Source organism: Rattus norvegicus, chromosome 6 (genome assembly GCF_021556685.1).
Source record: "Rattus norvegicus strain SHRSP/BbbUtx chromosome 6, alternate assembly SHRSP_T2T, whole genome shotgun sequence".
Lineage (NCBI taxonomy): Eukaryota > Metazoa > Chordata > Mammalia > Rodentia > Muridae > Rattus > Rattus norvegicus.
Window position 1 is genome coordinate 97,016,768 of NC_141539.1, and position 17,217 is coordinate 97,033,984.

A 17,217-nucleotide genomic window follows, 5' to 3' on the forward strand; every position below is an offset into this window, starting at 1 on the left:
TGTTGTAACAGGATAGCTGGGCTCTGGTGGTGCCATATTGACCTGTGTCTTGTTGGTTGTGTTCTTATGCTGTCCTTTAGGTGTATAGTTTTCCCTGGTGTTGACTGGATGATCCTCATGGCAGCAGGACTTCTCAGGAAAGTGGAGGAGCCATGGGCCAGACAATGGAGATTAGGGTATCCTACTCTGCAGGCTGTATCCTAGTTAGACCCAGTTGAGGTGGTAGGCAGGTCTGGTTAGGATGGGTAGTCAGGCAGGGTTCCAAGCTGGTTAGTTTTGGGGTCTCCAAAGGTTCCCATGGGAAGGCAGGTCACTCTCAGAGTCCTGCAAGCCTCCTCTGAACAGAGCAGCAAGCCAGATCTAGACGATGGGGCTGAGCATTTTCTTTATTGTCCTGTTAGATATCTCTATAATTGTTTGCTTATAGGATTATAGAGCATGTCTGTAACATGTTCTATGCTATAATGCCTAAAAAATTGTTGCATTCTAATTGATGCCTGAGCATCGTCAGCTTTAATCTGCAAATGCATTTCCAAGATAGCCATCATCTCTAATAAACTTGCAATCTCAAAATATCATTTTCAGAATTCAAGGCAAAAACCCATTGAAATTCTGAACGTGTATCAATAGCATGGTGCATAAACATGTGCACGCATCTCAATTCTCCAAACTCTAGAAAACAAAACACATAATCTATCGTATAACATTGCTCTAAGGTATCATCATTAAGTAGAATCTGTAATTTTAGCTCAGATTGTATCTCAATGGACTGCCGTTGTTAGTTAGCATCAGGTGCATCTATGTACAGCCAGAACCTCTTTAGTGACAAAATATGTCATTTCTAGGCAACAGCATAGCTCCTGTGTCTGTTGCCATGGCACCTGCCGCACATCCCTTTGTGCATGCGTCACATGCATCATGGCTTGGATAAAAGACTCGTACTCAGGCCACAGCCTCATTCTTCTCTTCCTCCTTCATCTCACGCCATCAGAAGTCACCTCAGTCAGTGAAACCTCCCACATGAGACCTGTCGCTGGGGTGCTCTGTACAGGATGCTTATTCCAACAGCCGTTCTAATTCCTGATAGCCTAGTGGATTCTTCTCATTAGGAACTACCCTTTCTGTTATGGTTGTGGGTTCCAGATCCTCTAATCTCTGTTCTATGGCCTGTAACCCAGCATCTAGTTTCTCAGTTTCTTCTTTTTCCTACTCTGTCTCATTCTGGTCTCCCCTAAAGAGGGTATACAAGATTGCAGTCCTTACTGAAAAAAATCGTTTGTGTGCTGATAAGCAAAACAAAATCATATGGAATCGAGAGACACTGTATTTCTCTCCATTTTTTTAACACAAGATATTTTTCTTTTTTAAAGTTTTAATTCTGTCTTTAAGGACTTTCTTATATTCAAACTACATATTTCTTCTCTTATTATCTCTAGCCACTAACTTTCTCTTTTATTGTTTCCCAGACTCACAAACTTAACAGTTTGGACACCCGGGGCTTCTCAGATCGTGTTTAGCTTCTCTTTCTGTTGTTGTTCAGCTTAGCCCCTGCCTGTGGCTGTGATTCTGGTCCCTTGGGTCAGCTGCCTTTGCTGGTTCGGGCCGGAGCATCTGTTTGCCCTCTGACTTTCTTCCATTCCAGGCCACAGTGTTCTTCTCCTACATGGACCTGAATTGGATGGCAGCCTTCCTATGGTCTGCCTACCTCCCTCTGCTCCCTCTAAAAGGAATTTAGCCTTCTCCCTAGCTAGGAACTTGCATCCCGCTCCATTTCCCTGCTCTTTTAGTTCTATTGGCTCCTCACAGGCCTCTGCTCAAGTGCTTGGTCAGCAGGTATGGCAGTTATTAAAGGGGCTGTGCTTGACTTTCTGGTCTGTTCTCACATCCTGAACTTTTGGTTAAAGCCTGAGTCCAGTGTTCTAATCTTGGATTACATTCCTGACAGTGGATGCTATCTGGAACCGCTTGTTTTTCCTCCCAGAATAAGAGTCTGAGATTTAAATATATTTATAGTTGCTTAGGCCAAAGTTTTACATGGTCTCTGAATAGCTCATAACTTATTATCTCATTTATTCTAATATAAGTTCTGACGAGTGGCTACTTCTGTTCAGCTATCATGTGTCTTTCTCCATCAGCATTCCTGGGGCGAATCTCCTGCGCCTCACTTACTGTTTCCAAGAAAACTCTCTCTCTCTCTCTCTCTCTCTCTCTCTCTCTCTCTCTCTCTCTCTCTCTCTGCCTGATGTCTCGCCTTTTAATCGTGCATCAGCTCTGCCAGGAGACTTCCAGGAATCATAAGCAAATTTAGCAATGTGGCAAGACACAGACTCAATTTGCACACACCAACAGCATTTATATTCGGCAACAACAAACAGACAGAGGGGACATTGTGGACACACTTCCATTCACAACATCTCAGGGAAAATAAAATATCTAGAAATAAACCTAATTAAGGAAGCTAAGAACCTCTACAATGAAAGCTCTGACGAGAGAGATAGAGAGACAATGGAAAACAGAAATGTACCCTCTGCTCATGAATTGGTAGAAATAATACTGTGAAAATGTGTTGTCATAAGATATTCAAACCTGTTTGTTGTTAGCCTTTAGCACTCACCTTTAATCTGTTTGGCTGGAAAACAGATATGCCCTTAGTACATATCTTTAATGCCAAACAGTTAAGGAAAAGTTATTTGTAGAAAAGGAAGCACCCATGTTTGAAAGTGATGTCTAATTGAGTGGCAGACAAAGTGATAAATCAGAGAAAGATTTGACAGAATAGGATATGCCCAATTCTCATGAAGAGAGAGAGAGGAAAGGAAAGCTACTCAAGAGAGAGACATATGGTCCAGGAGGAAGAGAGTGCAGTACAGGAATACAGTTGAGTTTGTGGAGACAGTACAGTAGAGAGAGAGAGAGAAAGAGAGAGAGAGAGAGAGAGAGAGAGAGAGAGAGAAGAGAAGAGGAGAGGAGAGGAGAGGAGAGGAGCATCGAGAGGGAAAGGAGACAGCTCTACCAGGTGAGTTCTACAGAGACAGATTGAAAGAGAACAAGCTAGACAGAACAAGGTTAATACAGAACAAGCAAGAGAATGAGAAGGAGCCAAGAGATTTGAAAAGATTGCTAGAGTTAGTTTGAGGCCCTAGCAGAGCAATTCAGAGGCCAAGAGAAAAGCGAGATTGAACCAGTCAGCTGGAAGAGGAGTTTGAGCCAGAACAGCTGAGTTGAACCAGCCAGCCAGAGTTCAGAAAGAACTAGAAAGGGTGAACTTACTCAGCAGCAAGTCTCAGAGGCTGAAAACATTCTAGGCTTACATTAGATTGTACAGAGACTAGCAGCTTAGTCCTGGGTTAGTGGACAGAGTCAATAAGCCTCCCAGACAACAATTACAACAGAAGAATAAAAAGTATTTTTTAAAACAACTAGTCATTCTACCAAAAGCCATTTATGCATTCAGCATAATCCTAATCAAAATCCCCATCTCATTCTTGAAGAAATAGAAAAAAACTATGGTAAAATTAATTTGGAACTACCAGAAAAGCAGTATAGCCAAAACAATCTTGAGCAAAAAGCAATACTGAAGCGATTATAATTTCAGATCTTAAGATTATTACAAAGCCATAGTAATCAAAACAACATGTCACCAATGCGAAAAACAGACATGTAGACCAATGAAACAAAACTGAAGACTCAAACATGAGCCCATGTAAGTTCAAACAATTAATATTTGACAAAGATATAAAAAAATCCTAAGCCAGAGTAAAGAAAGCATCTTCAACAAACGGTGCTGGGAACAGTGTTCACATGCAGAAGAATGAAACTAGACAAGTATATATCAGATCCTCACACATAAACTATCTCCAGATGGATCAAAGACCCAAACGTGAAACCTGAAACACTGAAACTGCTAGAAGACAGTAGATAAGCCTTATATGGTATTGACGTAAGAAAGGAATTACTGAAGAAAAAAAAAACCCAAACTTCATTTGCCAAGAATTAAGGCCAACGGTTGACAAGTAGAACCTCATAAAATTGCAATATGTCTGCACAGCTAAAGAAACAACTAACTAGATGAAAAGGACGTCCATGGAATAAGAGAGAATTTTTACCAGCTACGTGTCTGACAGAGGATCAATCTGTGCATATTTTTGGACCCATAATGGGTGATTAGCATCGCATTCTGCTGTTCTTGTTTTAGAGGAAACTTTTAATTAAAAAGCATTAAATATTTTATCATAGAGTTACTTGTCTTTTAGGAACATGCTCAGAGACTGCAGTTTATCTCCTCAGTTGTCAGAAAATCACCTGTGTGGGCGTCGGAAGCCACATTTTCATAGCTATACCTGACTGATCCAGGAAGCAAAGTTGTGCCCAATACTTTCTGATGTGAACTGCTGTGAACTTTCTGTGCAGACTGCTGGTCAATTGTGGCTGATAGGTTAGACCTGTCACAGTTCATTTCAGAAGGTTTGACCCACTCAGATGTTTTATATGTGCTCATCAAGAAGAGAGAACTGGGTATACAGGTAAATGCAGAAGGATGAATCCTTTTTTCAAAGGAAGCAGTCATGAGTTTCTTCAGGGTTCTGGCTGTGGGTCCTCATATAGGATTTTTTGTGTGTGTGTGTGTGTAGTTGTTACCCTTTGAACCTTGACTCTCTTCCAAACGTGCATTAAAGACTTTGTCTTCAGAGTGTGTCTTAGGGTTTTATTGCTATGAACAAACACCATGACCAAGGCAACTCCTATAAGGCCAACATTTAATTGGGACTGGCTTACAGGTTCAGAGAGTCAGTCCACTATCATCAAGACAGGAGCACGGCAGCGTCCAGGCAGGCATGGTGCAGGCGGAGCTCAGGGTTCAACATTTTCATCTGAAGGCTGCTCGTGGAAGACTGACTTCTAGGTAGCTAGGATGAGGGTTTTTTTTTTTTTTCTTTTTCCGGAGCCGAGGACCGAACCCAGGGCCTTGCGCTTGCTAGGCAAGCGCTCTACCACTGAGCTAAATCCCCAGCCCCTGGGATGAGGGTCTTAGGCCCACACCCACACACCTACTCCAACAAGGCTACACCTCCTAATAGTGCCACTCCCAGGGCCAAGCAAATACAAACCAGCACAGGGTGATAATGGTAGAAGATTGTAGGACTTTTAAGAGACGGGGCTCAGAGCAGGTCTAAGGGCATCGGACATGTCCCTGATTGGAACTGGGAACCCACGGTCTCTTGCTTTCCTCTTTTTTTGCTTCCTATTTTGTAAGTGGACTAATACGCAGACTATGCTGTGCATTAGTCCCACAAACATACTGTCTTCACACAGGCATAGGGCAGTGGGTCATATGACCATGATCTGTAGCCTCTACAAGCAAAGTGCTTATACCACTTACGTTAGGTATAAGGTATTACGTTAAGGTAATTAATCAGATCTGGAAGGGCTCCCATAACATAAAGTGCCACACTTACAGTTTTTCCTCCAAACTTTCACAAACCCTCTTCATGTCTTCTACTTTTTTCTTCCAAAGGTCTGCTGTTTCCCGTAGCCGCATTATTTCTAAGCTTTTGTCATTAATCATCTATTGAAAATTTAAAAACAATATGACACCCAAGTATCAACAAGGGGTTCTCAGCAGTAATCCAGGTTCTCTCGGAATTTTATCAATCAATCACTCAACTGTTATTGTGGGGTCACCCTTTAAGTAAAAAAATACATCATTTTTATAACTTTGTTGCTGTTGTGAAACTCAACTTGACAAAAATAAAATTCTGAAACAAAACAGAAAACCCAAAATTTGATGGAGTAGATGACTAAATGCGGTAGTGAGAGAAATGTGTGTGTGTATGTATATATGTATGCATGTCATATACAATGTGTGCATATCTCCTCTAATAAACTCCTTCTTGCTCAACAAGATGAAATTGAATGAGGCATTGTTTAGCTGATTGGTGTAGTACCACTTTGGGGACAGATGTTAATAGCTCTCTAGAAAGCCACCCAACAGGGCAAAAGCTATTCAGTTTCTCTAGAGCATCACGTGACTAAATCAATCATCATGAATTATACATGCTAGCAGAACTGCAGGCACATGGCCTAGTGTCCATTGTCTTTCACCCTCAGACGCTCCTGCCTTGAGTAGGTTTCCTGCTTCAAGAATCACATTCAATTATTTTTCTGCCAATGTTCTATCAGTCTGACCTGGCCACAGAGGTGTCTATACTGAAGAATTCATGTGTATGTTAGTTTGCACTTCCCTTGGTCTGTGTTTTAGGAATCTCCACAAAAAATCCACCATCCTAGGCAATATTCTACCCCATGTCTCTACTTCATAGCTTGGTAGAGGCAAGCTTTAAGTCCAGGTTGATGTGACACTCAAGTCTAGGGATGGCAGGAGGGGCAACAGGGTCTGGGGTAAGATTGTTATGGGTTCCTAACTTGACCTTAGAAATCTTGGATTTAAACTAGGTTGGTGGGGTGCTTCCTTGCACTGTATGAGGCTAAAATGGGAGACAGGAGCTGGGGTGTGCAGATGGCATGAACCGTTGCTTAGCGACTTTCCTTAAGCCTCACCTGACCTCTGCCTCTTTACCATTGTTGATACCTAAAATCAGATGATGGTCTCTTTAAACACATATATGTCCCAGGAGTGTTTTATTTTACTGATGTTGTAATGATTAGATGCCATCATGGACATATCATAATTAGGGTTAGTATGTGTACCTCACGTGACATATGACGGAATTTGTGATACATTCTGGCAGAAAAATGGGCTGCTTCCCTTTGTCTGCTGTACTGTGTGGTTTTGCATATGAGTTTTGATATACACTGAAGAAATTTTCTATAGATCCATTCATTCAACTAATTGAGAGAAAAGATTAGTAGGCACTGAGATATTTAGTTAGCTCTACACGTAGTTAAAATAATTTTCAAGGTGTTTTGGTGATTAAGTACAATCTGTACATGCTACAATACTTTAGAGGAAGTGTCAGGAAATGTGATCGTACATTGGCATTTCTCAGAAAATCAGGAAAATGAATTAAATAACCTTTCCTTTTTTCTTTGAACTGCTATGTTCAGATTGGGCTAAAGGAAGAAGATGTTTATTTGTTTTTCTTACCACTGCATTGGTAGTAACTGTTTGCTTCATTTTTATTATTTTATTTTGTAATCTGGTCAATTCTTTCCTCTTATTATACGCCTCTTTTCTCTTTTCTTCACAGGACTGCTTCACGTCTTTAATCTACAGTAACAACAATAAGCCAATTAAAAAGTCTATTAGTGCATCAGAGAAAGATTTTTCAACTTGTCAACCTAGTTAATATTCAATTTAAACAGGCCATTTTCCATCTAAGTGAACTAACAACTTAAAGGAAGAATGAAACGAAGGCAGGATTTTCGTATTTCCTAAAGTTAAAGGCAGAACCATGAACCCTATGGGTCAAACTGCAGCCATAAGAGGTCGATGGTACGTCTATAGGAGCAATATGGCAACGGCCACGGTCAAGAATGGCTGAAAGCATCTTGCCACTGTGGTGGCTTACTTACTACATCCCAGCAGTGGGCATCACATGTGTGACTATGGAGGTATGGGGAATGAAGAAAGTACTCACAAGAATCAGGTGTCTAGAAACCCCCACTTCCTACCACCTAATGGAAAATAAAACCCAGCTAGAAGTGGCACGTACAAAGTCATTGAAGACAGGGCAGCTTATATTCTTGGATACTTTTTACTATTTCTACCAAAATCAAACATCTTGTCACATGTCAGACTCTGGAGGAATGAGTGGCTCTTATTAAAAAATCAAACATAGTTTTTCAGCGAACTGAGTGGTCAAGAACAAGGCAACAATGAGCAGAAAGGCATAAGGCAGCATAGTGGATTAAAACTGTCAACACTTATGTCTGGCTGACTGGCTCTCCCTTTATGCCTCCAACCGCTTTGTTGTAGCGCAGCGACTTTGAACGAATGTGATCGTAATCTCTCCGCCAGGATACAGATACATATGAGTGAAATTCAGTGATAGAGACTTTTTATTGAAAATTGGGGAGAAAACCCATAAATTTTAAAAAGCCGTGTAATAAATTAACCTTCCTTCTTTCCTTCCTATTAAATGCTGCATTGTTTAAACTTGCTTGATTTCCTGGGTCTGAATGTGAAAACTGGTGGCTCCGGGTCTAAATGTTGACAGTCCCTGAGCTTAGGAGCTCTCTCACTTTGGAAAGGACACAGCCAAAGCTCTGAAGCTGTGTGGCCGGAGTGTTGATTCCCTAATTGGTTCTTGATTGTGTCAATAAAGGAGGCAGAAGCCAATTGCTGGGAGAAGGGAAAGGGGTGGGACTTCTGGGTCCCAGGAGAAGGTATGAGGAGAAAGGTTTTTCAGAGTAGGCTTTGGAGTGAGAAGGAAGCTGCAGACATGAAGATCCTGGGGTCCCTGCCTTGTAGTCTCTGCCGTGAGTGGGGGCTGAGTAGGATGGAGGGAGCTAATTGATAAGATTAGGGAAGGAAATTCTGGCTAGTTATAAAATGATAAAACTAGTGTTTTCTATCCATGGCGTGTAGGTGAGCTGGAGAGGATGGTCGCAGCCGGGACAGTTGTTAGCAGCTTAGTGAAGCTAACTGTGAGGGGCTGTGGAAGCAGTCACAGCTCCCGGGAAAAATGGCTAGCTGCCTGTTGGTGGAGCTGAATGACACTGAGGAGGCCATTGGTGGAGCTAAGCTGGGCAAAGGAGCAAGCATGTTTATAAAACTATACGTGACACAGCTGTTTCCATCTTGACCTAGCTCCTGTCTGTACAGTAAGAATGGAGACAGCTCTACCTTTTCCAGAGCAACCAAGGCACCTTGAGAAATAAAAGGACAGTTGGATAGTGAGCTCAATCAACACAGCACAGCAGGTGTGTGACCTCTACAGGGACAGGAGAGGCAGTGACTACCTCTGCCTCTGACCTCTGGAAATTGCTGGCTTCATAATACAGTTTGCTTTTTGCACACTAGGGTCTGGCAGCCCATCTGAAGCCTACTCCTGTCTCGGGTTGCTGCAGCTGGAAAACAGGCATCACAGGTATTACATTTAAACTCCTAGGTTCTGTCTATACAAAAGTGGAACTAGATAAAAGGTGGTAAATTCCTCAGCTCTACATTGACACAAGGCCACTAAAGAGTCATGGACCCTGCATTGGACTCTGTTCTGTGAGCAGAATGAATGTGCATAACCGAATGTCTTCTCCAAGAGGCTCCACAAACAAACAAACCATGAGTTTCTCACACCAGTGCTGTTCAGAAGTCCCCCAAGGCCAATCCTAATGGTCACTTACCACCTAGTCAGGAGGACAAAGAAAACGTCCCATTGATGCCTCTGGGTCAAGTCAATTCTGAATTTAAAAATAATGAGTCCCACCACTTACACGTTCAGCCAAACGTTCTTTCTTTTTCCTATGCTCTTGCTTATGTTTTTCAATTAAGTCAGTTGCATCTTGCAGACATTGTTTTTGGAGTCCTATTTCTTCTTTCTCGAATTTTATTCTGGTATAGGTGTCATTTATGCAAATGGTTGCTACGGCTTTCTCTTCCAAAGTTTGGTTCAGGAGCAGGACAAACTTTGCATGCTGCTTCGCCAGCTCCACTTGCTTTATCCTAGGAGAGCAGAATGAATCTTGACATAGAAGGATGATACTTAGTAAAGGAAGGAATTCAGACGCTACAGTGACATCAGAAGGATGCTCTAAGACATACTTACTTTCTCATTGTCTCTGTGGTTTACATTTAAACTCAATAAGGATATAAAGTAACAGAATAAGTGTCCACTTTGCAACTTCTTAAGCCACTGCTAAAATGTCAGTCACCTGGCCCCACCTCACCCTACCTAGCTAGCCCCATGTGCCAGGATATTGTTTTGGCTTAAAGTCATTTGAGTCAATGAGTCCAAAGTCATTTGGAACAAGGTGAATGGAATGTGAGCAGATGGATGTTTGCAGGTAGGTCATTAAACCAAAGAAAGGTAATCATTCTAGTATGTTTCTAGTTACCCTGATACCAAAGCTCCAAGGGTTGGCCCAAGAGAAATCTAGCCTTCCCCTGGACAGAACCTAGAGAAAGAGGAGGCTGCAGCCATCTCTACTTCTCAGATGATTCTTGAGACCTGATTCTCAGCACAAAATGAGTTGTGCACCTCACACGTGCACTGTGGGCTACACCTCCCTGAGGAAGAACTGAATTCTGGGAGAAATATGGAACACAATATTGAAAGTGGGAATAACTGATGCCATTTCTTGTGGAACATAAACATCTTTCCTAGTGTTTACTCTAACTCTATGGGTTAGAGACTTAGGGTTGGGGGAGGGGTAGACATGGGATGTTGGGAGGCTTTTTTTTTTTTTTTGGCAGAGGCCAAACATCACAAAGGAGCTTGGTGAGGGAGTGAGTTAGTGGCTGCTTTGTGGGCCAAGTATGGGAAACCTGGACAGAGAATTAGTCCAAGAAAGAAACCAAGTCAAGCAAAACAAAACAAAACAAAAACAAGCAAGCAAACACCTAAAACCAAAAACCTGTTTGTGATAGTTATGGTGGTGGTAGTCATGGTGGTAGTGGTGGTGGTCTTAATGGTGATAATGGTTGTAATAGTGGTGGTGGTGGTCATTGTGGTGGTTGTGGGATGGCAGATGTGGTGGTGGTGGTAGTCATGGTGGTGATGTTAGTGGTGGACATGGTGGTGGTGGTGGTGATAGTTATGGTGGTAGTAGTTATGGTGGTCATGGTGGTGGTAGTCATGGATGTAGTGGTGGTGGTGGTTTAAGAAGAGTGCATTCACAAACAAGATATAGGTCTGAGGAAAGCATACACAAGTATGGCCTCCATACTTTCTAGATGCTAAGCAGTGAGGTGAAAGAGTCTCACAACAAGTCATCAGAGCCCGTGAGACCCTGGATAATGCATCTACCTTGGAAACATAGAAGCAACAGGGGATGATTACAGACAGTTCCATCTCATCAATTCACCACTCTCTATTTGTACCTCATCTTTCCCTAAAAATTTATCTACAGCAGAGATGCTCCTGCTGTGTTGGACCTGCAGGATAAGTGTCATTCAGAATCTATTAGAAATGTTGACCACTTTGTGGTCTGCAACTTGGCCTGGGGCAATTTGGGTGCTCCAGCCCACCTGCCCACACCTAGAGACAGCCTGACTCCCAGGAGGTCTGCCCTAACCAGGGTCACATAAGATCTGCTGTAGCCAGGGTCACAGGAGGCCTACCCTAACTAGGGACACAGGAAGCCCCCTAACCAGATACAACACTGATGCCCCCCAGAAGGATTGTTCTAACCCAGGTCACAGAGCTCCAACTTCATACAAGGAGGAACAAGCTCCATTCAGAGAATAGCAAGGTCAGGCAATAACCAGATGGCAAGAGGCAATCACAAGAACATAGGCAAGAGAAACCAATGTCACTTGGCACCATCAGAACCCTGTTCTCCCACTATGGCAATCCCTGGGTAACATAACACGCAAGCTTCTGACCTAAAATTCCATTTCATGAAGGTTATAGAGGACTTTAAGGAAGACATAAATAACTCCCTTAAAGAAATACAGGAGAACACAGGTAAACAGATAGAAGCCCTTAAAGAGGAAACATATAAATCCCTTAAATAAATACAGAAAAATACAATTAAATAGGTGAAGGAATTAAACAAAACTACTCAGGATCTAAAAATGGAAATAGAAACAATAAAGAAGTCACAAAGGGAGGCAACCCTGGAGATGGAAAACCTAGGAAAGAGATCAGGAGTTCCAGACACAAGCATCACCACAGAATACAAGAGATTTATCTCAGGCATAGAGGATACCATAGACAATATTGACACAATAGTCAAAGAAAACACAAAGTGCAAAAAATGCCTAATCCAAAACATCCAGGAAATTAAGGACACAATGAAAAGACCAAACCTAAGAGTAATAGAAATAAAAAAAAAAGAATAATAGAAATAGAAGAAAATGAAGATTCCCAATTCAAAGGGTCAGAAAACATCTTTAACAAAATTATAGAAGAAAATGTCCCTAACCTAAAGAAACAGATAAGGGCATAAACATACAAGAAGCCTACAGAACACCAAATAGATTGGACGAGGAAAAAAGTCCTCATGTCACATAACAATCAAAACACTAAATACACAGAACACAGAATATTGAAAGTGGTAAGGGAAAAAGGCCAAGTAACATATAAAGGCAGACCTATGAGTATCACACCAGACTTCTCAACAGAAACTCTAAAAGTCAGAATATCTTAGACAGATGTCATGTATGCCATAAGAGAACAAAAATGTCAGCCCAGACTACTATACTCAGCAAAACTCTAAATCACCATAGATGGAGGAACCAAGACAGTCTATGACAAAACCAAATTTAAATGATATCTTTCCACTAATCCAGCCCTACAGAGGATACTAGAAGGAAAATTCCAACACAAAGAGGGAAACTATACTGAAGAAAAATCAAGAAATTAACCATCTCACAACAAGCCCAAAAGAAGAGAACCACACAAATATAATACCACCTCTAACAACAAAAATAACAGGAACCAACAATTATTGGTCTTTGATATCTCTCAATATCAATGGACTCAATTTCCCAATAAAAAGACATAGGCAAACAGACTGGATACATAAACAGAACCCAGCATTTTGCTGCATTCAGGAAATACACCTCAGTGACAAAGACAGATACTATGCCAGAGTAAAAAGTTGGAAAAAATTTTTTCCAAGCAAATGATCACAAGAGACAAGCTGAGTGGCCATTCTAATATCCAATAAAGTAGACTTTCAACCAAAAGTTATCAAAAGAAATAGAGAGAGGCACTTCATAATCATCAAAGGAAAAAAAAAACATAAGATGAACTCTCAATCCTGAATGTCTATGCCCCAAATGCAGAGGCTCACACATTTGTAAAAGAAATGTTACACACAAATTCAAAGGCTCACTCAATAATAGTGGGAGACTTCAACACTCCACTCTCACTAATGGACACGTCATGGAAACAGAAACAAAGCAGAGACACAGTAAAACTAACATAATTTATGAACCAAATGGATTTAACAGATATCCACAAAACATTTCACTCTAAAACAAAAGAATATATCTTCTTCTCAGCACCTCAAGATACCTTCTCTAAAGCTGATCATATAAATGGACACAAAACAAGCTTCAACAGACACAAGGAGATTGAAATAATCCCATCCATTCTATCAGATCACCATGGACTAAGACTGGTTTTCAATAACAACAAAAACAACAGAAAGTCTACATACTCATGGAAACTGAACAACTTTCTACTGAACTACAACTTGACTAGAGAAGAAATAAATTAAAAGACATTTTAGAATTTAACAAAAATGAACACACAGCATAACCAAATTTATGGGACACAATGAAAGCAGTACTAAGGAAAATTCATAGCACTGACTTCATAAAGAAATTGGAGATATCCTACACTAGCAACTTAACAGTACACCTGAAAGCTCTAAAACAAAAAGAAAATAACACAAAAGGAGTAGACAGCAGGAAATAATCAAACTCAGGGCTGAAATCAATCAATTAGAAACATAAAGAATGATACAAAGAATTAACAAAAACTAGGAGCTGGTTCTTTGAGAAAATCAATGAGATAGATAAACCCTTAGCCAAACTAGCTAAAGGCTATGGAGAAAGTATTCAAATTAACAAAATCATAAATGAAAAGGGAGACATAACAACAGAAACTGAAGAAATTAAAAAAAAATCATCAGATCCTATTACAAAAGCCTATATTCAACAAACTGAAAATCTAGATGAAATGGATGATTTTCTAGACAGATACCAAGTACCAAAGTTAAATCAGGATCAGATAAACTAAACAGTCCTGTGACCCCTAAGGAAATAGAAGTAGTCATTAAAAGTCTTTCAACCAAAAAAAGCCCAGGGACAGAAGGTTTTAGTGCAGAAATCTCTCAGACCTTCTAAGAAGACCTAATACCAATACTTCTCAAATTATTCCACAAAGTAGAAATAGAAGGAACATTACCTAATTCATACTATGAAGTTACACTGATACCTAAACCACACAAAGACCCAACAAATAAAGAGAACTTCAGACCAATTTCACTTAGGAATATTGATACAAAAATACTCAATAAAATACTCATAAGATGAATTCAAAAGCACATGAAAACAATCATTAACCATGATCAAGTAGGTTTCATCCCAGGAATGCATGGATAGTTCAATATATGAAATACCTGTCAATGTAATTCACTGTATAAACAAACTCAAAAATATCACATGATCATCTCATTAGATGCTGAAAAAGCCTTTGACAAAATACAACACCCTTCATGTTAACAGTCTTGGAAAGATCAGGAATTCAAGACACATACCCAAACATAATACAAGCAATATACACCAAACCAATAGCTATCATCAAACTGAGTGGAGAGAAACTTGAAGCAGTCACAGTAAAATCAGAGACAGATAAGGCTGCCTACTCTCTTCCTACCTATTCAATATAGTACTCAAAGTTCTAGTTAGAGCAATTAGACAACAAAAGTAGGTCAGAGGGATACAAATTGGAAAGAAAGAAGTTAAGGTATCACTATTTGCAGATGATATGATAGTATACACAAATGACCCCAAAAATCCTACCAGAGAACTTCTACACCTGATAAACAACTTCAGCAAAGTAGCTGAATATAAAATTAGCTCAAACAAAAGATTAGCTTTCTTCTTCACAAAGATTAAACAGGTTGAGAAAGAAATTAGGAAACAACACCCTTTACAATAGTCCCAAATAATGTAAAATATATTGGTGTGACTATAACCAAGCAAGTGAAAGATCCGCGTGACAAGAACTTCAAGTCTCTGAAGAAAGAAATCAAAGAAGACCTTAGAAGATGGAAAGATCTCCATGTCATGGACCAGTAGGATTAACATAGTGAAAATGGCCATCTTACCAAAAGCTATCTGCAGATTCAATATAGTCCCCAACTCAGTTCTTCACAGAGATAGAAAGAGCATTTCTCAACTTCATATGCAATAACAACAAACCCAGGATAGTGAAAACAATTCTCTACAGCTGATATTTGACAAAGAAGCCAAAATCATAGTGTAAAAAAGCAAACATTTTCAACAAATGGTGCTGGTCTAACTAGAGGCCTTCATGTAGAAGAATGCAAATTGACCCATTTTTATCTCCTTGTACAAAGCTCAAGTCCAAGTGGATCAAGGACCTCCACACAAAACCAGATATGCTGAATCTAATAGAAGAGAAAGTGGGAAAGAACGTTGAACACATCAGCATAGGGGGAAATTTCCTGAACAGAACAACAAATGGCACAGGCTATAAGATCAACAATTGACAAATGGGACCTCAGGAAACTAAAAAAGCTTCTGTAAGGCAAAGAACACTGTCAACAGGACAACAAAATGGCAACCAATAGATTGGGAAAAGATCTTTACCAACCCTACATCTTATAGAGGGCATATATCCAAAAAACACAAAGAACTAAAGAAGTTGGACTCCAGAGAACCAAATAACCCAATTAAAAGAAGAGGTGCAGATCTAAACAAAACATTCTCAGTTTTGAATGGCTGAGAAGCAAGAAATGTTCAACATCATTAGTCATCAGGCAAATGCAAATCAAAACCACCCTGAGATTCCACCTCATGCCAATCAGAATGGCTAAGATAAAAAAAAAACTCAGATGGCAGCAGATGCTGGCAAGAATGTGGAGAAAGAGAAACACTCCTCCATTGCTGATGGGATTGCAAGCTGGTACAATCACTTTGGAAATCAACTTGGTGGTTCCTCAGAAAATTGGAAATAGTTCTACCTGAGAACCCAGCTATACCACTCCTGGGCATATACCCAAAATATGCTCCACCATATCACAATGACACATGCTCCACTATGTTCATGGCAGCTTTATTTATAATAGCTAGAAACAACCCAGATGTCCCTCAACAGAAGAATGGATACAGAAAATTTGGTATATCTGTGCAATGGAATACTACTCAGCTATTAAAAGTGAGGACTTCACAAAATTTTCAGGCAAATGGATGGAACTAGAAAATATCATCCTCAGTGAGGTAACCCAGACCTAGAAGGACATATATGGTATGTACTCACTGAGAAGTGAATATTAGTCCAAATCTTAGAATGCCCATGATACAACTCACAGACCATATGAAGCTTAACAAGAAGTAAAGTCAAAGTATGGTTGCTTCAATCCCACTTAGAATGGGGAACAAAATAATCACAGGAGGCAAAAGGAGGGAGGACTCTGGGTGGGCGAGAAGGGGGAGGGAAGAGGGGGGCAGGATCAGATCTGGGAAGAGACAGAAGTACAGAGGGTCAGGAGAATGAATAAACAAAGCAACGGGGGGGGGGGGCTGAGAATATGGGGAACCACTAGAAAGTCCCAGACACCAGAGATGCAAGAGGTTGTCAGGACCCAATAGGGATGACATTAGTTGAAGTGTCAAACTTCAGGGAGAAAGAACCTGATGAGACACCTCCCAGTAGAGTTATGGGGCCACCCACCGATCTCAAATTTTTAATCCAGAATTGTTACTGTCTAAAGGAAACACAGAGACAAAAATGGAGCAGAGACTGGATTAAAGGCCTTTTAGACCCTGCCATATCTAGGGATCCATCCCACCTGCAGACACCTAACCCTGACGCTATTGCTGATGCCAAGATATGCTTGCAGACAGGAGCCTGGTATGGCTGTTCTCTGAGAGGCTCTGCCAGCCCCTGACTAATACAAATGCAGATCCTCATAGCCAACCATTGGACTTAGCCCAGGGACCCCAATGGAAGAGTTAGGGAATGGACTGAAGGAGCTGAAGGGGATTGCAACCCCATAGGAAGACTAACTAACTGGATCCCTCAGAGCTCCCACCAACCAAAGTAACCACCAACCAAAGTGCATACATGTACTGGTCCATGGCTCTTGCTACATATGCAGCAGAGGACTGCCTTGAGAGGGGAGAGGGGAGGTGCATGGTCCTGTGGAAGCTTGATGTCCCAGAGAAGGGGGATGCTAGAGGGGTGAGGTGGATGGGGGGAGCACCCTATCATAGGCAATGGGGAGGGGGAGATAGTGGGGGTTCATGAAGGGGAGACTGGGAAGGGAGACAACATTCGAAATGTAAACAAATAAAATAATAAAGAAATGTTGACCTTCAACCCCACCCTACTTCCT

At 40.9% G+C, this 17,217-nt stretch overlaps 1 protein-coding gene across 1 annotated transcript in view; it reads right to left on the bottom strand.

Annotated features, from left to right (window-relative positions):
* Positions 1–17,217, bottom strand: part of Ccdc175 (coiled-coil domain containing 175) — an 82,243-nt gene that overhangs the window by 53,120 nt on the left and 11,906 nt on the right. Inside the window, 3 exon segments of the mRNA NM_001164400.1 lie at positions 5,457–5,566; positions 7,106–7,228; positions 9,394–9,622. Coding sequence (NP_001157872.1) covers positions 5,457–5,566; positions 7,106–7,228; positions 9,394–9,622 — 462 coding nt within the window.